At 34.8% G+C, this 24,966-nt stretch overlaps 1 protein-coding gene across 3 annotated transcripts in view; it reads right to left on the reverse strand.

Annotated features, from left to right (window-relative positions):
* sdt (MAGUK p55 family member stardust) overlaps positions 1–24,966 on the reverse strand; it is a 111,539-nt gene that overhangs the window by 32,957 nt on the left and 53,616 nt on the right. For all 3 annotated transcript variants that reach the window (XM_076465763.1, XM_076465764.1, XM_076465765.1), the window contains 2 exons: positions 19,237–19,346; positions 13,549–13,606 (listed from right to left, as the gene is read on the reverse strand). In XM_076465763.1, coding sequence (XP_076321878.1) covers positions 13,549–13,606; positions 19,237–19,346 — 168 coding nt within the window. The remainder of the gene's footprint in view (positions 1–13,548; positions 13,607–19,236; positions 19,347–24,966) is intronic.

The following is a 24,966-nucleotide window of genomic DNA, read 5'->3' on the forward strand; positions in this document are numbered from 1 at the left end:
ATTGAGTTTAGCTACGTCAGAAAATGTTTTTGTAATATAATGAATAACACGCATATTTTTCGCTCGTCTGGCTATACTAGAAAACGTGTTGATGCAATTTCACGCTAGTTTGTTGTAACTACAGGATTTTTGAGAACGATGAAATGTAATTCTGTACTGGAGTCTACTTATCTCCTGCTAGGCAGCTCGTCTCTATACGAGGGTGGGGATGGGGGGTCAGTTCCATCTCTGCAACTGTGATCCAATGCTCGGCCCAACCTTTTTGTAACAGTTTGCTTGTTGAATTTCGCACAGAGCTACACCAGGGACATCTGCACTAGCCTTCCATAATTTTGAACTTACTGACAAGAGGGACGACAGCTAGTCAATACCATCAACCTCTCGGGCTCAGCCAAACAGTTAGCTTTGAACGTCACTATTATGACACTTAGACAAGCCAGAATATTGAGCGCGATTTATCATTATTTTTAAAGGAACGGAACGCGAACCACGGATAATAATCCCCACTGTCCGAAACGCTATCCATTGGGCAACCTTCTCACGAGAGTATTGTATACGCAAATATGAAAAGATTCAGTATGGCGCACTGTCTAATAATACACACAAATTAAAACTATCATTTTTAACAGTATTTAAAAGTATTTTTTCTTCTTGTGATAACAAATTTTCTATAAAAATCAAACGAAAATGGTTTTATAAATCCTGTAGACTAAAAACAACTGAAAAGCAAAGATAAATGTATAGTATTCCAGACTCTTAGAAACAATGATTTTGTTGTAATAACGAAAACATAATTTCAGGCAAAAAACTTCGTATATAACAGCTGAATTAATAACTGAATATTATAAACGGTTACATAAGACAAACTGTCAAATAAAAATAAAGCATACAAGTACATCCAGATATTGATTGCACTTAATAAGTGATGCCGCATCAAATCGTTCACTAAGTGAACTTGTCTCATTTTGTTTTTCATAGAAACATGGTTATTTAAAACGACTGAAATGCTTAATCTGCTTATTAGTCACGAGCTAATAAAAATAGTTTGGATCTTTGATTTTTATTTATTTAAATTTCAATAAAAACTTAATGACGCAGTTATACGTATAATATTTTAGACTTATTCCCAATTAGTCTACTTTTATTTTCAAATATAAACTGCAACAACCCAGTTAGCAACGCCTCCCAGCTTAGCACAAGATGGGCACCGCGCACAAGACTGTGCCAACCAAACTACGCCCACTCTGGGTGTTTTGATGGGTATCATATGTCGTCAAACACCTGCTTACTATCACCTTTCTCACTTGCCAAGTTTTAGGCCGAATTCCATTTTTTTTTTTTTTTTTCAACGTGATGTAAAATAAGATGACGTCACACGAAAGTGCAAGATAACGCACAAATGCAATAGGCCTAACACTATGGAAAATTACTTTCCTATTCCAATATATCTATCTACTCACTGGAAAACTATTTATATCGCTCTTGTGTTAAGTTACATGTATTTACTACAAGAACTGCTTGAAAATACAATAAGTATGTAACAAAAAAGTTAAAACAAATACGATGTTATCCATTTTGTGGTCGTGATTTTCCTTACGAAACGTGATAATCTTCGAAATAAACATGATCAGAATAAAACATTTATCAGGTAGCATGTGCTACAAAAATACACTAGAAAATTCATTATTACATTTATAATAATAAAATATACATTTATATTTTCATCTAGACATTACAATTTATCAGCAAATCCATATTTGGTTTTTGCCAATTTGATTTTAAAAATGTTCAATTTATTAAAGACACGATAAAAGGGGGTTTCTGTCGTTCCGAGGCTTTTTGTGTTATGTCATATAATTCATTAAAAACACATATCTATCCCTTAATGTCAAGTTTAAAGTTGACAACCAACGTTCCAGGTTTATCTATTGAATATGATTTCTGCAATTCTTTCTAAAGTCAGTAATTTTTATAAATTACCACCATAATAAAGAAGCACTCTGGACTTTGAGCAGTGGGCTCATTGTAAAGGTTAGATTCCAAACTTAGCCTAAGAGTTATATATTCTCCCTAGTTTATCAGTTCAAGATTAGGGACTGACAGCTAACGCATATAACTTTTGTTACTTATTCATTCTTGAAATACAACACAAGTGAAATAGGATACAACTGACATGTTCTATTTGAGAAGCCCCCCGCTAGTACAGCGGTATGTCTCCGGATTTACAACCCTAAAATCAGGGGTTCGATTCCCCTCGGTGGGCTGAGCAGATAGCCTTTGTGGCTTTGCTAAAAGAAAAAAAAAACACACTATTTGAGAAAATATTGGAGAGCTATTTTCGTCTTTAGTTATATGAAATAGAAAGAAACGGTTTCTAGATTAGCCCTACATTTTCTCTATAAGACACCAAGCAAGGGAGTAATTCTTCTTTAAAGAAAACAAAGGTGTGATAAACGAAAGCTGAAAGTATGCGACTCGTAAGTGCATTCATATACACAAAGTAAAAAAACTACAATGCCAACGTTTTTGCTGTATCGTGTATTGTTAAAGAACAAATCATTTGTATTTATAAATTCACGTTTCACGTTACATACACAAAGAAAACGTTTTATAATATCATCCACCTGTTCTGTAAGCTATCGTTGTTATCAGACGGTCAAAAAGAATGGAGTTGATGAAATGAGTCATAGATATTTTAATTTGATAACGGTCTTTTTTTTTTTTTTTCAAATTAATATCAGCCAATAAGAACCGAATAAAGGACAGCCAACTTCAACTTAACAGCTAGACTTTATTGTTTTGCTACCAGCGTAGCTGTTGGATTGTTTGTTTGTTTTGGAAGTTCGCACAAAGCTACTCGAGGGCTATCTGTGCTAGCCGTCCCTAATTTAGCAGTGTAAGACTAGAGGGAAGGCAGCTAGTCACCACCACCCACCGCCAACTGTTGGGCTACTCTTTTACCAACGAATAGTGGGATTGACCTACATTATAACGCCCCCACGGCTGAAAGGGCGAGCATGTTTGGCGCGACGGGGATACGAACCCGCGACCCTCAGATTACGAATCGCACGCCTTAACACGCTTGGCCATGCCGGGCCAGCTGTTGGAAGTCGTAACGACATGCTGAAATTAGAAAATTCTTTATGTGCAGAACGTAATAACAACATTACATAATATGTTAGCAGGAGCTCTGTCCAATGCCAACTAATGTGACAGATTTCTTAGCAGTTTCCCGAGATCATAACTGTACAAAATTAGAGGTTAAAGAGGAACAATCATTATATCTACTACGTGCAGTGAAATGTTAACCTTGGTTTACTGCGTGCGTAGAAAAAAACTGAGGGCACATTTTGCTTTTTCTTCTTTAACTTTCTAAATATCTTTTAGTTACCTATAATTTTCCATAAGTTAGTTTCACAATACACTGAAATGATTCTCAAAACGTGTGATAACGCTAGAGTAAGTTTTTAAAGTCTTTGGGTATAGAACTTTTTTATGTTGAGAAAACTAGTCGTTTTGACATATACATTTTTCTCTACAAGATGTTTTCTCGTCATCAATGATAGAACTTTTTTTAATTTAAAAACTTTACACTTCCTTAGCCCCTTCTACGATAGAATAACCCCGATTTTGATTAAATAATTTAGTTTCTCTGCTTAAGGCAACAGTTACCAAAGGTCCAAAGCAACTCGAAATATACTTTCATAATGTAGACTTGGGGGTCTCTTGGCAATTCATATATTTACACGAAGACAATAAAGATATTACTTATACGTCACCGTTAACTGTCAAACCGGCAGAGAAAAAGTCACAAACTTTCCCAGAAATGTTAATGACATACTGTGTCCCTTATTATAAAACTTGTAGTACAAACAACTTGGCGTGTTGTGAAATAGTTAAGTGGGTGCGATATTAAGTTGAGATTATTCAGACTTAAGATACGTAAACAACTAATACACAAACGTCACACTGCAACGTTTCTGAACCATTTGAAACGTTTGCCGCCACTAAACTATGCACATTTTACACTATTCTATATACATAAAATTACCATAATGCTATATCTAATTTAAATAAGCTACCAACCAATATACACGTCAAATCAAACACTCGCTCAAGAAGCATGTTAACCATGAATACCACCATGTGTAGTCTATAAACATCAAAGAAACGAAAGCTTTTATAAAGTACCAAGACTTTAAAGAACTCCATATATTTTTTCAAAAGCCTATCTTTTAGGGGGAAATCTGTTAACACTTGTAATTAAATAAAACACGTTGGCAAAATCAGAGTTTAAAGAAATTTTGAAATAGAAAAACACATTAAAATATCGGTTAAAAGCAAATTCCCACTTTAAATCAGTATACAGTTTAACAGCATGAGATGGTTTAAATACTTAACTTTAATTTCTCGATAACACGATTTGATATTACGCTCTTTTTTTGGGGGGGGGGGGGTTAAATAATTAACCTAATTTCGCCGTGTTTAGTGGTCCATGGTAAACAAACCTGTAAGCAAAGCAACTGTGTACTCGCAATAGAACGTAATTTCTAGTAAAAGCTTAAGCCATCCAAATCATTTGGCAATATTGTTTCATAGAAATATATATAATACATATACACATCAGAGGACGGTTTAGGGTGGTTGTTGACTTTCAACTACAGCTACACAAGAACTGTCTGCATTGGCACTTCCTATTTGAAAGATAGACTAGATGGAAGGCAATTGGTCAACACCACCAACTCTTGACCAATGAACAGTGGAACTGAATGTCAATTTACAATGCCTCGCGGCTACATGGACAAGAATGGGGAAAATCGAATCCACGACTCACAGTTAAACACTCAGAGGGTGAATGTTGTGGTTAACAAATAGCGAGTTCTCCAGTAAAACCACATCCATAGTTTTTAGTCTCTTCTAGAAAGTATCTCGAGTCCGACGTTGTTTTGTCTCACTGACACGTGGTCAATCGGACTTGTACAAGTTAATATGCGAACATGAACGAAAAAAAGGTTTAAAAAATTACCATATAAAAAAAACTCGTGTCGAAAAGAGAGAAAAAAAAAATAGTGATGAATATCAGCTGGTTGAGAAATGTTCCATTCGCTGTAATCAAGAATAAAATACGTAATCCTTACGGGAAATATCTATCAACAGTGCACGTCACGATGTACACCTACCAAAAATACAGCATGCGATATAAACATCTCAAAATTTGATTCGACAGTATTTTCCATTTCTAACAACCACATCCATAGTTTCGCTTATTCGCTATCTCTGTTAAATTATTCATGCCACGATTAAACTAGAATCAACTAACTTCCAAGAGTTTGGATTTTAATTTAAACCAATCACAGTAAACCTTAATCCGCAATCTTGAAAGAAACGTGATCCAGAACACACCAATAAACACTTACTGGTCAAAATGTCGCTTTTACAGCAACTGAATTGTGGGATTGGTACAAATTTCTTATCCTAACATAATATTAAAAGTAACATCAGCGAAAGTTTATCTTACGAAAGGGGGTCGAAATTTTTTCTTACAGTGGCCCGAATATGTGCGCGCGCTCGTGTGCGTGTTCAAGTGTCAATATTCGTTCATTTGCCTCGGATATTCGCCCCAAATTACAGATCTAAATGAAGTACTTGATTGTGAACTGACAGACTAGTGGAAAACCAGGTAATCTTTAGTGACATAAATCGAACGTCTCACGGCCTTAAAGGGTAGGGTGAGATTTTGAAGAAACAGGACTCGAACTACAAATTTACAGTTCTATTAACAGCTTGTTCACTGACAGCCTGTATCAAACAGAAAAACCTAATGGATGATTGAAAATTATATTGTTTTTGATCGAATAGAGAAAACAGGGGTGGGGAAGAACAGGCTGTGAACATATTTGTACCACAATTAAGTACAATAACATTTGTACACATTACATACAACAGCTGCAACCAGTTATGCTTGCCATGAGACAAATATTAGGCTTTAGACATGACACTGTTTAACACATTAACATAGTCACATATAACGATTTCACGCCCCGACAACGTGTACATATTAACACAGAAAACATACCTCATCAATGTAGCTAAACAAACACGAAATCCACAGTTTGACTCTTTAAATGACGGTTATGTTGCAGTTTTAAAGACGATTATAAAAAGTTATAAATGTTACTTTATTCAACGGCTTACAAATTTATTTAAATATATATTAGTTACTTATAACTCGAAATACAAGCTGAAATAAAAACAAATTAAACAAAAATGCTGCATCAACTGAAAAGATCCCAGAGTATACAAGCTACAATGTGGGATCCTTTCAATTGATGTGGCGTTTTTTTGTTTTTGTTTCCGCTTGTTTTTGAGTTACAACAAACTAATATAATTAGTCGGTTTGAATTTGTCGTTTTTAACACAGTTCTTCCTTGTCATTTTACTTATTTTACTACTTAACTTCATTGGAAAATATTTATTGTCACTAAAATATATCATATATACAGACAGACTTCAACGTCAAGCCACAAAGCACACCACCCACGAATGATAAAATGTTGGTTAGTTTCAATAATTGTACCTGCGTTCCCAGATACAAATATGTATATACCAAGACACTAACTCTACAAAACAAGGCAGTCTTAACACTTTTTTTGTTGCTTCATTCTTCATTGTTAGGATTTGAGCCTGCCAAACCAGTAGAAACTTGCTAGAAGTCATCTTTCATGCGATGGCAATAATAATATTATGTTTACAGAAAACTGAACTTTAAATTATATGAACATGTACAATACAGAGCCGTGTGAGACCACAATCATGCCCTACTTCTGTCCTTGTTTTTGTTTTGTATTTATTTTACAGGTAAAATCATCGGCAATTATTACTTCATCTGCTTACAGGTGGCGTACAAGAATTATTTTTACGGTTAATAAAATAATTTAGTTACTGGTTTTGTAAATTGAAAACAGAATTCTGAGCTTGGAGGACGACCCTTGACTGTCAGTTTCATTTCTAGAAATGGTAAGGGAAAAAAAAAGCAAAAAAAAAAGCAATATTTTTGTTCGCCATTGCATTAACGCAGACAGAAACCAAATTCGTATTAGTATACGATAACATGGCAGACACGTTTCATTGTGAAGTAACAATCACTTTCGGAGTGTTCCAATTAACGGAAAGAGATAACATGTGCGACTAAACAGAAATGTGTTTTTGGTACATAATAATGAACAAAATGATCCTAATATAACAAGTACAGGTCCAAAAATTTAAGTTTAAAAGTTTTATTTCATAACTTAACGTAAAATAGCAAAAAATTCTGACTCGTATCTTATGAAATCCACTCTCAAACTGATGATGTGCGAAACTACAGCCTTGTTATACTGCAAATTCTCTTGACCATTGTAACATACAGATATAACAAATATACCATTCTTGTTTAACACACCATATGAATACTTCAGTTCTGTAGCTTAATGTTCTTACTTAAGGTAACAATCTAAATACACCATGGAATTACATTTGTTGGTTCATCAACTGAACAATGTTAACTTTTAGCTAACGTATCCATTTTTGTGTACAGTACGAACCTATTTTCCCTAACAACTTTTCATAACGGATGTAATAGAAGATTAAACGTCTATGTTAAGATCCTATGTGTATTTATTATTTATAAAATCATAATTAAACTATTCGAAACATTTTGCAAGACCTAAGGTTCATCAGGTTATGTCCATATGGAAATTTCGTACTCCCATAGTAACCTGCTGTTACTGTGTGTAATTTAGAAATGCTGCTTGCTACATTACGTACAACAACCGAGCTCTTTGTATTGTTACACAACAACGATACCAGGAAGGAAATGTTACTATACGTTAATAAACACATGTGAACTTAAAAATAACTAGAAAGGTTAAAAGGTGATATAAATATATATAGGTTCATTACGTCAATCTAGTCAATGTTATAATGTGTCGTAAATGTTATTCGAATACAGTTTTCAAGTTGTTTAATTACCAGTGATTAAAAAAAAAATCTACATATAGAATGCTATATATATCACATGACGACCTTCGGGTCAACGGGAAGTATCCACAAACCGTTTCGTCACGTCATCGCAGTCCATCTTTGTCTATGTAGTTTTAACATGGGGGAACAAACGGAAACTTTGGCGAGAGCTTTATTGTCACAAACTGGACCATAACGGGCCAAATAAAACAAAAACGTGGAGTTTGATCAATCCCACAAAAAAACATCAAATGTGCTGGTATCGTATGCATATTACACCTTTTTTCAGTCGGTTTTAAAACTTGTTTAACTAGACGTAATTGACGTGACTTCCTGAACAACCAAAACAATTTTGAGGAAGCGTTTCCTGCATAACCTGGTTGTTTATGCCGCTTGAAGTCTACAAAAAAAAAAAAAAGCTTAACAAAGCATCATTGAAAGCAGTTCATTGAACATCTCGTCTACAGTATAACTATTTCGCAAAAAGAAACAAACAATTTGTCCCTTGGATTTAAGCAGCGTATTTAGCAACTTGAAAATGAAGTGAACGCAGCCGTTTTTACCAGTTCAAGTTTCTAACACTAATAAATTTAACAGAAAAATTAAATATTTACTTTTTCAAGTTAACTCCTTTCTCGAAGCTCACATCTTTCACTCAATATGCACGCGCTATCAACCAGTTTGTTACTTTAGTTAGCTATTACTACACTTGTTACTTTAAGTTTACACATCAACTAACAATTTAACGGTTAGTTATCCGTCTGTAATATCAGACACGCGTGCACATCAGTGTCTAAGTTACAAGATAATCCTCCAGTTGATTAATCTACTCCATCACCAGAAAGAGATCTGTCTACATTAGAGAACAATATCGTATCAATTTAAAATATCCGAAAAATAGTACTTTATATTAATTGTGCGTGGAATAATGCACCCAACAGGCTTAATCTTCGATATATATAATTGTTTTGCATCTTTAATTACTTGTGTAATAATTTACGTACAACCACTACTTTGTGGATGGATATCAAATCGATAACAAGTCGCCTTAGACGCGTAGAAAAAGTTTATCTAAGCTTTGAATCGTTATTTTGTTAGTCGTACATTATATCAAATACACCAAAACAACTATCACATATCCACTAGCTGTACTGTCTTTTAGTATTATGATTTACTGGATTTTGGACTTTCGGAAAACCTTTGATGGCAAAAATATTAAACTTGTTATAACAATGTATACTAATCCCTATAGATTTAAATATTGTTTCGTTTTTATAACACTACTATTACGCTCTTGTCAGTTAATTCTTGAATCTGCAGTGGTACAAATTAGTTTCGAGTTTGAGTCAATATAATTAGCATTTTATCAGAAGTTATTAAAAACTATACACAACAATTTTAGTTCTATGGCATTTTAAAAAAACGCGTGTATTTATAACAGATTCCACTATTTATAAATCTAGATCTTGATAGGTCTACAAATGTACTTAGCTTCAACTAAATTTAAATGTTGGTAGGCCCACAAATCTACCTAGCCTTAACTAAGTTTGGCTCTCACTTGTTATCCTAATATAATACACTGAGAAAGATAGTGCAGCCAAACGACTTGTGTTGCAATATGCGTAGACAACTCAGGAATGTATATACCCAGGAGCGAATGTTTTGAAGGATTTTATGCGAGCACGGTGCGAAAAACAGATACACATATGCACCCCTCCTCCTCGGTGTTTTTTTTTTTTTTTTTGCTAAAGTTTTTCATTGAATATGATTTATTAACATGTTTAATAAAATGGTACAAAAAACAAGTGTCGTCTAAGTTTTTAATCGTTGGCACTGAATAATTACTCTTACGAATAACTTTTCGAAATTACAATTACGGCAAGAATTAGATAATTACGCACGAAATTTAATATACGAACAAAGCGTTTCACACGCATGCGTCGTTCACAAATTCTTTGCCTGTAACACTCCAAACGTAATTACCTATATTACAATGCTCACTGGGTCGGTCTGCAACTAGAAGTTTTTCACATGCACTAGTTGTCGAGAAAAAAACAACAACACCGACAGTAATTCATACGATCATTAATAATAAAACAGTGCATCATAACTGAAAAGCCTTAATCCACTAACGCTTATTTTTTGAAATTCGCTCACAACAATTTCATACTGATACACTGTCTTACTCGAACAATGATTTTGTTCGCGTATCTCTGATGGTTAATGCCCCACTTATCTGTCACGTACACACACGTATTAAGCAGTCCCACAATAATGGCCCCAAAAGACAATTTTGAATGTGTTTTACCTACTCAGTTCTTTTAAAAACTGTGCTACCGTAACGGCAGTTCAGTGTTCGCTCTACCAATATCTATGAACAGAAGAAAACGAAAAAGTTATTTAACAGGTTTTTACTGACTACCGACTTTTACTTCCTAGAATATATATTCTCGTCACTGACGTTTGCACTGGAACTCTAATATTTGCGTAACATAAATTAAGAAACCAGAAACAAAATAAAGAGCGAGTTTGAATATGTTTGAGGTTATTGGTTGTGTAAACCAAATAATGTGATATTAAAAAAGCACATTTTATTCTTTTATGATAATTATAAAATTATAATTTATAAATTATAAAAATGGGGGTTAAGTGCTATAATGCTTGTGTTTATTAACAGTAAAACAGCTGCTAGAAAATTCAAGAATGTTAACAACTTAAGCCTTAAAATATAGTCTAGGATTACTATAGTCTTAAAAAACAAGTTCAACATATAACGTTCAAAATGTTATATTTAAGCGATAATGCACGATTAATGTTAACTCACTGTCTTGATTGTGTGTTTTCTTATAGCAAAGCCACATCGGGCTATCTGCTGAGTCTACCGAGGGTAAACGAACCCTTGATTTTAGCGTTGTAAATCCGTAGCGGGTGACAATTGTTTGTTTGAATGTCGTGCACAGCCGTACCTAAATTTGAAGTGAAGAACTTAAGAGACGTCAGATGATCAAAGTTATTTAGAACGTTTTGTTTTAACAATGGTAAAAGGCAACCATCAACATGTTACACTATCCACAATTATCGCTAAGTTGGAAGAATGGGAAACAGTAGATGCCTTACTATTTTATCTGCTTTACAGAGATTTGTAATCATTTTCCCTCAAATATATCAAAGACTCGTATTAATTTCCTATCATAGCAAGCCACCAATTTAGCGCAAAAACTAAAAATCCATACGGTAATAAGTATTACTAATTTAAATTACGTTTCTTACATTAAAAGATCAGAATGCACTGTTTCATCAGTTTTAACATTCTCGCTGTTAACGCTATCTTTGGCCGTATTATTTACCGCGAACAAATATTTAAAAAATCTTGATCCATGAACCGAAAAAGGAAGTACGAACAACGAATTTTCGTATTGCAATTAGTGAACTAACATTTTTCTTTATCAACTGAACTAACCCTCTCGGAATTTATTACCTTTACATACCCTGAGAACATTAGGGCGTATTTGTATGTTTCAGCAACTTTGAGAACTTGAAAAAAAAAATTAATAAATTGAATGCAAAGTTATTTATAGTAAAGTACAATGCTGTACTATTATTTATAAATTAATGACAAATTATGGAAAAGTTTATCACTCGTAATACTAAACATTCCTTAAACTACTACTAGGAATCGTTACTGAGAGAGAATGCTGTTTAGCGAATAGAAAAAAACACCGTCACTGATATACAATAACTTTTATCCAGTTTTACGGGGGATATGGCCATTCAAATTTTAGTGTTTTATCATTAGTTTTGGTACAAATCTAGCGACAGTTTTCATTATTTCGTACTAGCAAAGATATAGTCACCATTAATATCTACAAAATATTATACATTAAATCTAAATAATTTAGCTTCAGAAAGATAGGGCCTTACATCTACTTGAATTTTGTAAATAAATTTCTAGTTAAAAGTTGTACGTTTAAATGCTGGCTAAGACATAATTAGGAAAGTGTGTAATTGAACTTCCAAAACTTGCGTCACTTATGCGTCGATATGCTTAAAACAAATTACATATTGAAAATGCGTAAAGATATGCGTGTTGGATACGGAAAGAAGGCATAACTCTTCTCGATACGACTTAATATATTCTAATATCGCTACTTATGTACTTCATAGAATGTATAAATATACTAAATGTAATAACAGTTTGACGTCGCATGCAAGTTAAAAAGTAAAAAAATAAATAAATGCCACACTATCACTGCTTCGCTTTATCAAAACATAGGCCTAATTTTCGCGATAGCATTTACTTACACTACTAATGTCAGGCCCGTTTCGGATTTAAAATCAAATGAATGTAAAAACAGAATATCTATCTTTTATTTCCATGCAATAATTGCCCAAGAGCAATCGTCAGTAAGGCTTGACTATAGAGTCAAGTATGTAAAAGTGACGCTCCCCATTCTTTATGATTACTTGTCATTTGTATCACTGTCAGTAGAAAACATGTAAGACCAAGCTTGTAATACAAACTAATTTCTGTTAATTTATTATTTCGGATGATGTGTAAGTACAAAATTTAATTTTGGAACTACCTTTTCTTAAAAACGTATCTGTATTTTTTTTTTTTTTTTTTATAATGTCAAAATCTCACCATTGTCAATTTAGATGAAGCAGTGAAAATGTTAGTGACGAAGGATACGACTTGGCACTAATAAATTAGAATGACCACTCTTGCGTTATATGGTTCTTTAAAAAACGAAACATTTGTTTTAATGAGCAACTGTAACATGTTATTCAAGTGACGTTTAGATACAATTTTCATATTAAAAAAAACTCCTGTTGAATCTTCGCTGGAATAAATAATTAAACCAGAAAATAAGATAAACTGTTGACTAGTTAGTTACCTGGTGCTGGTGAGTTGCTATCTAAGCGCGACTACAACCTACAGTTGCAACTACAACAAAGTCTCGAAATTAAATTACAATACACAATAATTTTTTATTAACCGTTACCAAAATTAATGGCACGGATAAGATGAAATGCTTTAAAAAAGAACCATTTTTCAATTTAAATGTACATTACATGATGATTCCTACAAAATAGGCCTAGTAATACGAAAACATATGCGATAATACATTACTTTCATTCGTTGCCTTTGGTAACCGCCAAACGGCAGGTTGTTTGCCGCGAAGTGCTTTCCACCTTGCAATTGTTACACCTGGCCCATAACGTGGCCGTTCTTGCTAATAGAGGGCCCCAACCTTAACAGTCCTACGAAAAGTGGGGCCTAATAGGCCCCAGAGCAACTTAAAAGGTTATTAATATTAGGCTAATAATTTTGTATTTAAATGAAATTGCCATTTAAATCCATTAATGAATGGATTAACGTGATTCCCACTGTCCCTATCTACTATCTAGCGAAACCACAGCCAGGGGAACGGGCTTGGAGAAATCAGGACTAGAAACGTCTTTTCGTAGGAGTGTTAAATACAAGAGTTGGCCTTGCATAACAAACTAACGTACTGCAAACAGAAGAAAATAAAAGGTTTTACTCACCAAGTTTACTGCCAGTTTTTCTCTTCACCCTTAAACAAATGGTTCTCGATCGTATACACTGAAAAACAAAAACACCAGCACTGTTGGAATAGTAAAAATACAAACTTCGTAGTTCACTGAAACCAACACAAACGTTAGCGTCACAGGAAACTCGAACATACAATAAAGAATCTCCACCAACACTGGAATGTAACCTCACCACTATGAACTGGTTGCTCTAGGGGAAAATTTTGCCGGAAGTAGGTAATACCCAACTGATTCTAAGGGGGTGTTTGTGTGTCAAAAAGATGTATCGAGGTTAAAATCGTTACTATATATTTTACCAATTTGAAAATTGCTAAATAACTATTTGAGTTAGATAATTCAGTACAACTAACGTCTAAAATTTAAGAATAATAAATAAATAAATAATTGTAATTTATTTGTTCTTTCTTAGCATACTGAGAAAGTAACGTTTTCAAAAATAAATAAAAAAAGCTAAACTTTATTTTATAGAAATACCCACTTTAATTACTGAAAGTTATAAAGTTATCGAAACAGCTTTTGGTGGAAAAATTGCATGTTTAAATTGAAACGTTTCGTCTCTATAACTGAAACGTGATTATTTTCAATATTTGAAATACTTAATCGACGCTTTTGTTTGTTTTTAAACCAAAAGTCACACAGTGGGCCTATGCGCGTTTTGCCCACCGCGAATAATTTTTAAACAGTCTGAAGTTGTTGACAGGCATAATTCCATCAAATAATATTCCACAAGCTACACAACGAGTTGAATACACGCCAAATTTATCCCTAATTTTGAACTCATTAACTGGAGCTAGTAAACACCGACCGCAAACTCCAACAGTCTAGCCACGGTAAGTGGTAGGCCATGTTTAGTTCAAAATACTGTATTAAAAAATAAATCTTGACGGTTTTCAGACTGCCCTTGTTCTGGTTTTGTTAATGAAGCACGTTACGTTTTTTTTTTTTTCAAATTTCTCATAACTAAACAGTAACATACAGCCTTAGAAACGAAGAAGTAAATGTAGGATAATTACCAGAATTTATCCTAAACAATTTGAATACTGTATTTAGGCTTAAACTTGTGGATAATGTGCCTGGGCTGCGAATTTGAGAGTTCGTGGTTCGCCCCAGATTGTACGATTTACTTCACGCATACCAGTAAGATATCAAACCGTTCGTTTGTTTGTTTGTTTTTTTGAATTTCGCACAAAGCTACTCGAGGGCTATCTGTGCTAGCCGTCCCTAATTTAGCAGTGTAAGACTAGAGGGAAGGCAGCTAGTCATCACCACCCACCGCTAACTTTTGGGCAACTCTTTTACCAATGAATAGTGGGATTGATCGTAACATTATAACGCCCCCACGGCTGAAAGGGAGAGCATGTTTGGCGCCACGGGGATGCGAACCCGCGACCCTCAGATTACGAGTCGCACACCTTAATACGCTTGGCCATGCAGGGCCCAAACCGTTGGTCTTACGACACAATGTAGAGAAATGGTTACAGAAGTTTTAAAGCCCTTTTAAAACTATACTAAAAAGCAATACCACAGGGACACAAGGTACAGCTGTACTCAATTTAAAAAATAACGCTCTCATTAGATTAAAATTATTCGAGATATTTTTCTCACTAAACATGTATACAATATATTTTTTACCAGATAAAGTCTTACACATCTTTCTGTTTGGCACGAAGTAACCACGACTCCAAACGGCAAAAGTCGGATTGATTGTGTTAACAGCTCTGTACTATTTCTGCGCACGTTATTAATAAAATCAACAGTCTGTGTAACTTAAAACAGTGTAAATTACAAATTCGAAAAAATCTGTAACCGGTTATAAATCACGTACTGCTCACAAACAGCCAAAAAAGTTTGAAACAAGCACGTTTTTTTTTTTTATGGTTATTCCCATTTATATCATGATAAAGTAAAATTAATCCTAACTTGTGCAATACGGATTTACTAAAAATGAACAAGGTCACTTGCTATTTTCAAATGTATTTGCTAGTTTGTTTAAGTGGGAAACCACGTTGAGGTGTTTCCTCTGTCCACTGCGGGTGGTCTGATTTTAGCATTGTAAGTCTGTAAATTCTTATTGCTGACACACCGATAAGCTGGTATTTTTAACCTGAAAGACAACACACGTGTTAAATGGTCTGGTGTCACAATTAATACACAGCCATCTTTAATTCAGAACTGTTGTGTTTGTATACTGTAAGCATAAAGCCACACAGTGGGCTGCTTGATTTATGTTCATATAAAGGTATCAAAATCCGATTTTTAGCATTATAAACTCTGACTTATCACTATATGACCAGGAGGAGGACAAGATGCTAACCAATCAGAAACACTTGCCGTCTACAGGGCCACTTTTAATAGAATAACAGGATTGGCTGTCACGTTTAAAATGCGCTCACAGCTGAAGGTATGGAGCGAGTTCAGTGGCAAACTCGAACCAACAGATCCACAGCCCGTTAAGCCAAATAATCACATAAAAACCACTTGATAAAAAGACGAATGCATTTCTATTTTACCAAAGAAACTCATATGAACATTTAAGAGTAATAAATCATGTGTGAGGACAACCGAACTCTCGACTATTCTAAACATATTTATGATTGTATAAGAAATAAACGTTTCTCCTGTGGAACCATTATTTTGTTGTTTTTTCACTTTAGATATTCACAGCTACAAAATAATTCAAGTTTACTGATAGTTACAGTTTAATTGTTCTCAACTTTTACAGATTTCTTATATTGCTATATTTCGATTATAGCGCCATCTAATATCCGTTAATAATACTAATTTAGAGTGTATAAATTTAAAAAAAGCTGCATATTTTCTTGGTTAAAAATATCGTGTGCCTACAACATTTCGATGACCATGGGAAAACAATAAGACAAAAATGACCTTTACATTTCAGATACTGAAATATGGTTTTAATTGGCTATTTAATCGAGCTATTACAAACCATACAGCTAATTAAAATGCTTTAAAATGTTCCAGAAATATGTTTAATATATATATTTCAAAGTTTTCTAGAGATAGACTGCAACAGTGTTCACTTAATTTGCAGTTTTCCCGTTCACGTGATTGACTGCCAACCACAAGGCGTCACGAATAATACCGTATCATTTTTACGTGTTAGAACTGAAGCATACTATCGCTATAAAAACAGACGAGTACAGTGAAATCTAGCATAGAATAAAGCTAGCAGGAAATAAGGTCACAGTGGTAAAAGTCACATTTTAAGTCTGTTATTAGGACCACGTTTATTTACTGTTTATAATTTCTACAGAGGGTGAAAATAAAATTTCACTAAATACAAGTATTACTGGCCCACCGAGCTCTGCGATTTCCTCTGTATACATTTTCTTCATAGGGACTAATGTATCATTAATTCTGTGCATTACTCTGTTGAAAGCGATTGACATATTAACCTTAGACAAGAAAAGATTCAACACTTTACCTTTCTGTCAAATATAAGACACAGGAAAAAAGATAATATTTTATATAGAAATGTTTGCAAATACATATCTGTTCGTATTTGTATCTGTTTTGTGATTTTGTTCCTGGATTTGAAATATATTATTTCCACACCTCCAGTTCTCATTGCTGAAAACAAATCACATCACTTTTAGCGTGTACACCTCACGTGCGTCGCTTTTGTACCATTTGTCAAGCCATATGGCAATCTTTAGATTTCAAAGAGAAAAAAAATATATATATTTTAGTTTTGGGGAAAAATCGACACTTTTTGGCAGGATAAATTTCGAGATTCGTGCGTCAAGGTAAACCCGCCTGACAAACTATGAAAGAAACCCCCGTTCAAACATCCTTACCAGGTGTAGCTGTCCGATTTCGTATCGAAAAATGACATATCTTGTTTTCATTTTAGTCTGTTAACGACAAATAGAAGTTAGGAAAAGAACATAATTTTACATTGTTGTGAAAATCTGAAACAATACACTCTCCTCCGTTGTGAATAACTGAGAATTATTATTTGTCAATATTGTACCATTTTTTGACTTCCCTAAATAATCCATGTAAAAAACACCAGCGTGTGACGCGTCAAGCTTAATTCTCGAAATGGAAGAATTAAAAATAAAAAAAGCTTAAATTAATCTATCCAGGCAGAACAGTTCGATTACAATCTGTCCATTACGATTTTAGTGACGGGGTGCTGTGAAACGTTATAAGTGTAGTAAGTGTTGATATAATAGACTTAAAGTAAAGACGCAGAGTGGGATCACATATCCTAGAGCCAACTGCATAAAATTTATGATGAACTTGAAAATATCAATTCAGTTTTAAACTTAAATTGTTTCTGAATTAAGATATCTTGTTATATCACCAACGTTTTTAATAAAAAACAAATCTATCTAATCGACGATGATGAAATTAAGAAGTCAACAAATATTTTTTTCCACTTTTGTTGTCTATACATTTCACTTTATACTTTCAATACATAGACTAACAACAATATAAGGTTATACTACTGTCGCTAAGCGACATGACATAAAAGCCATTGTTGGAACGTAAGGTTAAAACAAACATGCTTTTCTATATATTCAAGCTGTTAATCTAACTGATATTTACCAATAAATATTCTATGAATACTTCACAAATTCATTTTATAAATGATTTAAATCTTAATTTACTGACGTTTGGTTGTCTCGACTTCACTTTTCAGCCTCTTCGTAGCTCAAGCTCAAAAAATTTATATTAGTTAGCAACAAAATGTGAGGTCAGGATAACCATGGTGTGAGAAAGGAAGGAGGGGTAGGTAGTACATGACCTGCCATTTGTGACATGCTGTACACGCTAGTATGTTAATTTCTAATCGTGTTGAAAATTCATGTGAATTGTATGTTCTATTTCAGGGGCGTAGATTTTTTACACCCGATGGGGGGGGATGATTGTTGCAACCACTTATGTGGACTGTTCAATTTGCAAATTGGTAATCTCTGATTACGTGAACCTGAAAGCTGTAAACATGCAGTTGCAGAGTAATCTTGTTGCCACGATACTCGCATGTATACTTAGGCCTACTGACTGATACTTACGAACTATCGCTTAGATCGAAAAGCTTAGAAGCACGCCTATATTAAAGATGTACATTTCGGCTACTGAAAAAGCCTACATCTAGGCCTAATTATGTAATTCGATTGGTGAGAACACGAGAATCACAAGAACAAACACACAATTTGCAGGCCTGTGGTGCAATAAAACAATTCAACAGACCAAACTGTAGGGGGGAATGATTGTATGCACCATACCCCCCACCTAAAATGAAGGGGGATGTATACCCCCATCCCCCCAGGATATACGCCCCTGTTCTATTTCACTTCTGTTTTTATTACATTTACTCCGTACTATGAAACATTTCCCGTGTAGGACTACATTTCGTGTTGTTTTTTTTCTTGCATTGAGCTATATCTAGGTACAATAAATAATTTGTCTTTTGTATCTAATTTCTTAATGGCATCTCAGAAAAAACATGAAACTAATTCTGTCAGCGGATTATTTAAAAAAGTAATGTATAAGACTTGTATCAATCATGTCAGAACCCCGGTTTTTCCTAATCCTACATTTCGCGTGAAAAGAACACGGAATTATTTCAGTTGTGTTGAAACAAAGTTAAGCCTGACCACAAAAAGTACAGCCCGGTAACGTTTCACGTACCTGATGGATATGAGAAATTACTTCCGTGTGAGTGAAATTTTCCAGCGACTTCCCGTTCACCTCCAAGATCTCGTCTCCGACCTCCAAGTCTGCTCGATCCGCAGGAGATCCTACATAAGATAAACAAATATTCATATAATCGCTGCACATACTTTAAAAACTCTAAATTAATGCGACTTCGAACACAGATGTTGTTACACAACAGAATGACCATACGCCAAGGTTTTCAAGAGCCTAACTCATAATTTCTTTTAAATTGACTAACTGTATAATCGTGCGTGTCTGTTACTCATCAGTTTGTTTGTTGCTATGTGCAAAGTTACACAATGGGCTGGCTGCGCTAGGCTACTACGGGTATCGAAACCAGGGTTTCAGCGTTATAACCCTCCAAAATTATCACTGAAAAGGGAAAGATGTACGATATAGTTTTCAACGTTATTCATTCTTTGCGTTCTTTCTTATATTCGTGCACCCAGATATTCGGGATAATAAATAGTAATTTATTTCTGTCTTTAATAATATATTTAACGACACTCAAAGCAAGCATACATAAGGTCTGGCCATAAGTACATTATATATAACTTTTATACCATATTTCAGGATTAAATATATGCACCAAAGTCTGTTCTGTATATTATTAGTTTTGTACTTATTATTTTCATATATCCACAGGGGTCCGATGTTGCATTAAAAATCACACGCATGCGCGTGTTTTATATATATATACTCATACTGTCATTCTTTCTAGAAAATTATCGTCAGTTCAGCTTCAGACGGGACGTGTTTTATTGGTGTCCTTTCTCAACTCATTACTGTCATTCTTTCTACAAAATCATCGTCAGTTACTACTGTTGTCGTTCTTTCTACAAAATCATCGTCAGTTACTACTCTGTTTCGTTCTTTCTACAAAATCATCGTCAGTGACTACTCTTTTGTCGTTCTTTCTATGAAATCATCGTCAGTTACTATGGAATAAGTGTTTACAGTAAATGTATTATTAATGAATAAAATACACTTAAGTTTGGCTACAATAAGTTATTACCTTTCATAGTAAGGAGTTACGTATTCATCATACAAAGATAATCTAGGATGGACTTCAACTTGGGCTTAACAATAAAGACACATTGGCTTCCTGACTGTACACCAATTTTCAGGGATCTTGGAACCAGTTAGTAGTCTTGTCTATTTTACGAAAACTTGCCGAGTTATTTTGAACTCTATTGTCAGTTTCGTTGACTGAATTAGCCTTTTTTTTTATCAAGTTTTTATTTGCTATACAAGTCGTTCTTTGATTGGATTAACGTTAGCCTCTGTTCCTGGTGTGAAAAATTAGCAAGTTATCAAACCAAACAAACACTGGCCGTTTCTGATGTCTTGTTGAGGTTCGACTCTACAAAATCTAGGTTTTGTCTCCGAATTTTCGCGAAACAAATAACAGAAAAGGCTACCTGTTCATCGCTGTCCCTAATTGTGAGGGCTTGGTATAGCCAAACGGGTTAAGACGCCGAACTCGTAATCTGAAAGTCACGGGTTCGAATCCCCGTCACACCAAACATGCTCGCCCTTTCAGCCGTGGGGGCGTTATAATGTGATGGTCAATCCCACTATTCGTTGATAAAAGAGTAGCCCAACAGTTTACGGTCAGTGGTGATTGACTAGTTGCCTTCCCTTTAGTCTTACACTGCTAAATTAGGGACGGCTAGCGCAGAGAGCCCTCGCGTAGCTTTCCGCTAAATAAAAAAACAAAACAAAAGAACCTAATTTTGTACTGACATATTACAGAAATGATATATATTATTTGGTCGAATAGTGGAAGTTGACCATAGCCCCAAGTGAGAAACACGGATTTGCAAGGGTGGGATTCGAGCCACGAACCCTCGGTATTCACACTGACAACCAAACTAACCACTGGGTAACGCTTAACCCACACCGGTTTTACCGCATACTACCAGTCCACTTCCGGAGAGAAATCGCAGCTTTTCATCGTACATTAAAAAACCCGATTCTGGAGGAACCCAACTTTATCATCACACACTAATACTCTTAATTTCGAATCGATTTTCAACACTAATCTCGTTTGTTTTGTTTTTTTTCATCCTACCCTAATGGTCCACTCCTTGATAGAAACGCAACAGGAATCCCTATTCCCATCGTATAGTAACAGTCCAATCTTGGAAAGAATCGCATCTGTAACATCGGATTTTCACTTTGTATTACTAACACATTCCTGTATAGAAACACCCGTTTTTCATCGTTCGCTAACAGCCCACTATCGGAGAGAATCTAAACAGTAATCCATGGTTTTTCACCATCCAGTAATAATCGAACCCTATAGAAAAATATAACCGGGATCTCTGTTTATCCGCTAACTTTCAATTGGTACAAGAATTCCAGGAAAAGTGACAGACAAGATCACCAAAGCTTCGATTTACCTCTCAGCATTTCAAATTACCATGAAAACTATTTATACCACATAGCGGTAACTCGTGTGTCATTATAAGATAACACTGAGTATTTGATAACTACAAAAAAGCAGTTAAATAGTTTCTCTAAGGTGCCTATCCATTTGATAGCTTTAATTCTGTCTGAAATAATATATACTCTTATGCACTCTAGATTTCTCATGATCCCATGCGTTTCCGCAAGTTTTTCAGATATCACACGTTATCGTTTAATTCAAAACATCCAAAGTTCGAGCCGTGATATGCTACTGAACACGCTGAAGCGTTATAGATGTGACAGTAGATCTCTCTATTTGTTTTCCTCAAAGGTTTCAATAACATATGGCAAAGTGCCATACTGTGGCAAACTCAGTATTTCATCGATAATGGGATGAAAAACGTCCTATGTAAACTGTGATGTTGGTTATTTAATTAGCAAACACTTTTATTGCGAAATAGCTTTAATACACCCACATCATCAGCTAAGTTTAGCACATGGTTTTTATATAGGGTTTTAAATCAATACCTTTTTTATTTTTATCAGGCAGCACTGTGGCATGACTTGCTGAATACGGCAGATGAACCGTTAATAAATCATAACTTTCCGTGACCTGAATCAGCTAACGCAAATTAATACTGTAGTTTTATGCCAAGCATGACATAACACACTTGCTGTGAACCGACTTGTTTTTGTCATACAAACATAATTTAAAATCTTTATTAGTTTTAACCAAAAGCCACTTTAAGAGGTTATCTGTTATCTATCTGCTGTAGAGAATCTAGCCCTACATTTTAGCGGTGTAATAAGTGAAATAAAACTAAGCTGCACAATGAACTATCTGCCCTCTGTCCACCAAGGGAAATCTTAACTCTGGATTTTAGCGTTGTATTAATTGTAATGATACTGGACGACGTCCAGTTTTCTTGTTCAATAAAACTAAACTTTTGCCAACAAGTATTTAGAGATCTCCTATGCTGAATACAACAGGGAAACTTAATTTTTGTAATACGTACGGATACATTTATTTACAAAACAGAGACAATGGTAGCTTGTCTACGGAATAATATAAATCTATTAGCGCCATCTGTTGAATTGTAAAAGTACTACTTGGTTCAATCAAGGGGAACTTGAGACAGGCGTAAGTAAAGCAAAAAATAATGTTCACGTAAAACTGGACAAATTAGAAATATAATATGAAACAGACAGATAACAGCCGAATGCAACACACCGGTATCTAAATCGTCCCTTGACATCAAGCTGGGGGTTGTGGAAAAACACGTATATAGTGCTACATTTTCAAAATTAGCACCTCTAACGTAAAAAATAAAATTGTCTACTTCAAAGTTTCAGTTCATTTTTTTATTGCATCAAAAATCTGAGGGCATCCGAAACTGTATCATCATCTGTTTTTTTTTACTTTTTCGTTAGCACGAACCTAGTAGTTTCGGGACTGCATTGTCCACAAATCATTGTAACTGCCAGAGTTCTCAGATGGACAGTTTGCACTCACATCAACATAACTGAATCGATGTATGGGAAATCATCACGAACAGAGAAAAAACTTCGAAACATTACAAAGGCACTACTTTAACTGACCAAAATAATGGTTTAGAACCGACAATACTTTGACTGAAGGAATGGTCTAGGGATATAATTTCAAGTTGAGCGCTAATACATAAAATTAGTCTTAACTGCAGTTGGTATGTACATAACATGAAGCATACATCAAGGGGTCCATAGGACAGTTTCAGTGTCCCTTTACTTTCTAATGCATACAAGAAACTGGTTACAATGTCCCCTACTTCCTAATGTGTATCGGAAAACAAAACAGTTAATGTCTCTCTAATTTTTAATGTGTGCCATAGAAACAGGTTTTTCTTAATGTGTACCAACAAATTATACAACCATTCTGAAACGAAATCTTCAAAAATTAATCGTAATCCATCTAACGAGAAAACAGGTTGGAATAAGTGCACTAAGTACCCATATTCAGTGTTACATTAAATGCTTATTCTTTGTGCATGCGTGTTTGTTAGGTGCAGCGCCACCTACTGCCTGCAAAGTACATAACAGCTTATATTAAATCATTTTTTAATATTACATTTTTTAAAAATCCCTTGGTTCTCGTGTTAATCTGACCCTGACTACGATAAGCTTAGAATAAGGTTTACTTTTTCTTAGGTCAGAGCCACACAGTAGACGGATACCTGCATTCCGCCTACTGCAATGTAATGAAACCCTGACGTGAAGTCCGTCATCTTAGCGTGCTGACCCACATGGAGATATACAAAAAGACGGAATCGCGAGATAGGTAGCTGATGCGCGTGAGCCTGACTTGCCGGAACCTTGTGCTTCCTCTGCTTCTACCGCAAAACCTCTGGATTCAGTAGCAGCAAAAATAAATTTGTGCTTGACAAGTTCCTGCAAGATGAGTCTGCCCTCACTGAAAATTAAATATTGTCGGGAAGAGGGAAGTTTCAGAACACTGGCCAGTGTGCCAGTGTTCTATATTGAAAAAGTCTAACCGTCTCTACCATTTATAGAAACACGATAGTTAATTAACCTTAGAACTATCGACGTGTCCTCCATTCGACGTTTTAAATAATTACCTAAATACTGTGGTCCACGATTTATTTGTTAAAAAGGATCTATAAAACAAGTCAAATGTGAAATTAAATATCTGTATCTAAATGAATAAACAAAATCGCGAGGAAGAACTGCGTTAAAAACAGCAAATCCCAACCTTTGATTATGTATATTTCTTATGGTATTATATATATATATATATATATAAACGGTGGGTGATATTTTTCATTTAGTGAGAGGGTTTTTTTAACATTAAATATTTTAACGGGCTAAGACACAAACACTTTTCAATACGATGTAATACGTGGACCCTACTGGTTAGTAATGGTATAAAAAGAGGTATGTGATATTCTGGCTGACAAGAGCCCAACGTTAACAAGAAATTCAAACTTTGTTGTTGTGACATATACAAGACGCTACCCAAAGTTTCGACTCAGCCATTACCTACATATTGTTATAAAATAAAACACTGTAAAGTTCTGCTGATCTTTCCAGTAAATATGAAAAACAAAACCATTTCTATGAACAATCCAGAAGGCCCGGCATGGCCAGGTGAGTTAAGGCGTTCGACTCGTAATCTAAGAATCACAGGTTCGAATTCCCGTCGCACCAAACATGCTCGCCCTTTCAGCCGTGGGGGCGTTATAATGTGACAGTCAATCCCACTATTCGTTGATAAAAGAGTAGCCAATTGTTGGCGGT

This window comes from Tachypleus tridentatus, chromosome 10 (assembly GCF_004210375.1).
Source record: "Tachypleus tridentatus isolate NWPU-2018 chromosome 10, ASM421037v1, whole genome shotgun sequence".
In the NCBI taxonomy this organism is placed as follows: Eukaryota; Metazoa; Arthropoda; class Merostomata; order Xiphosura; family Limulidae; genus Tachypleus; species Tachypleus tridentatus.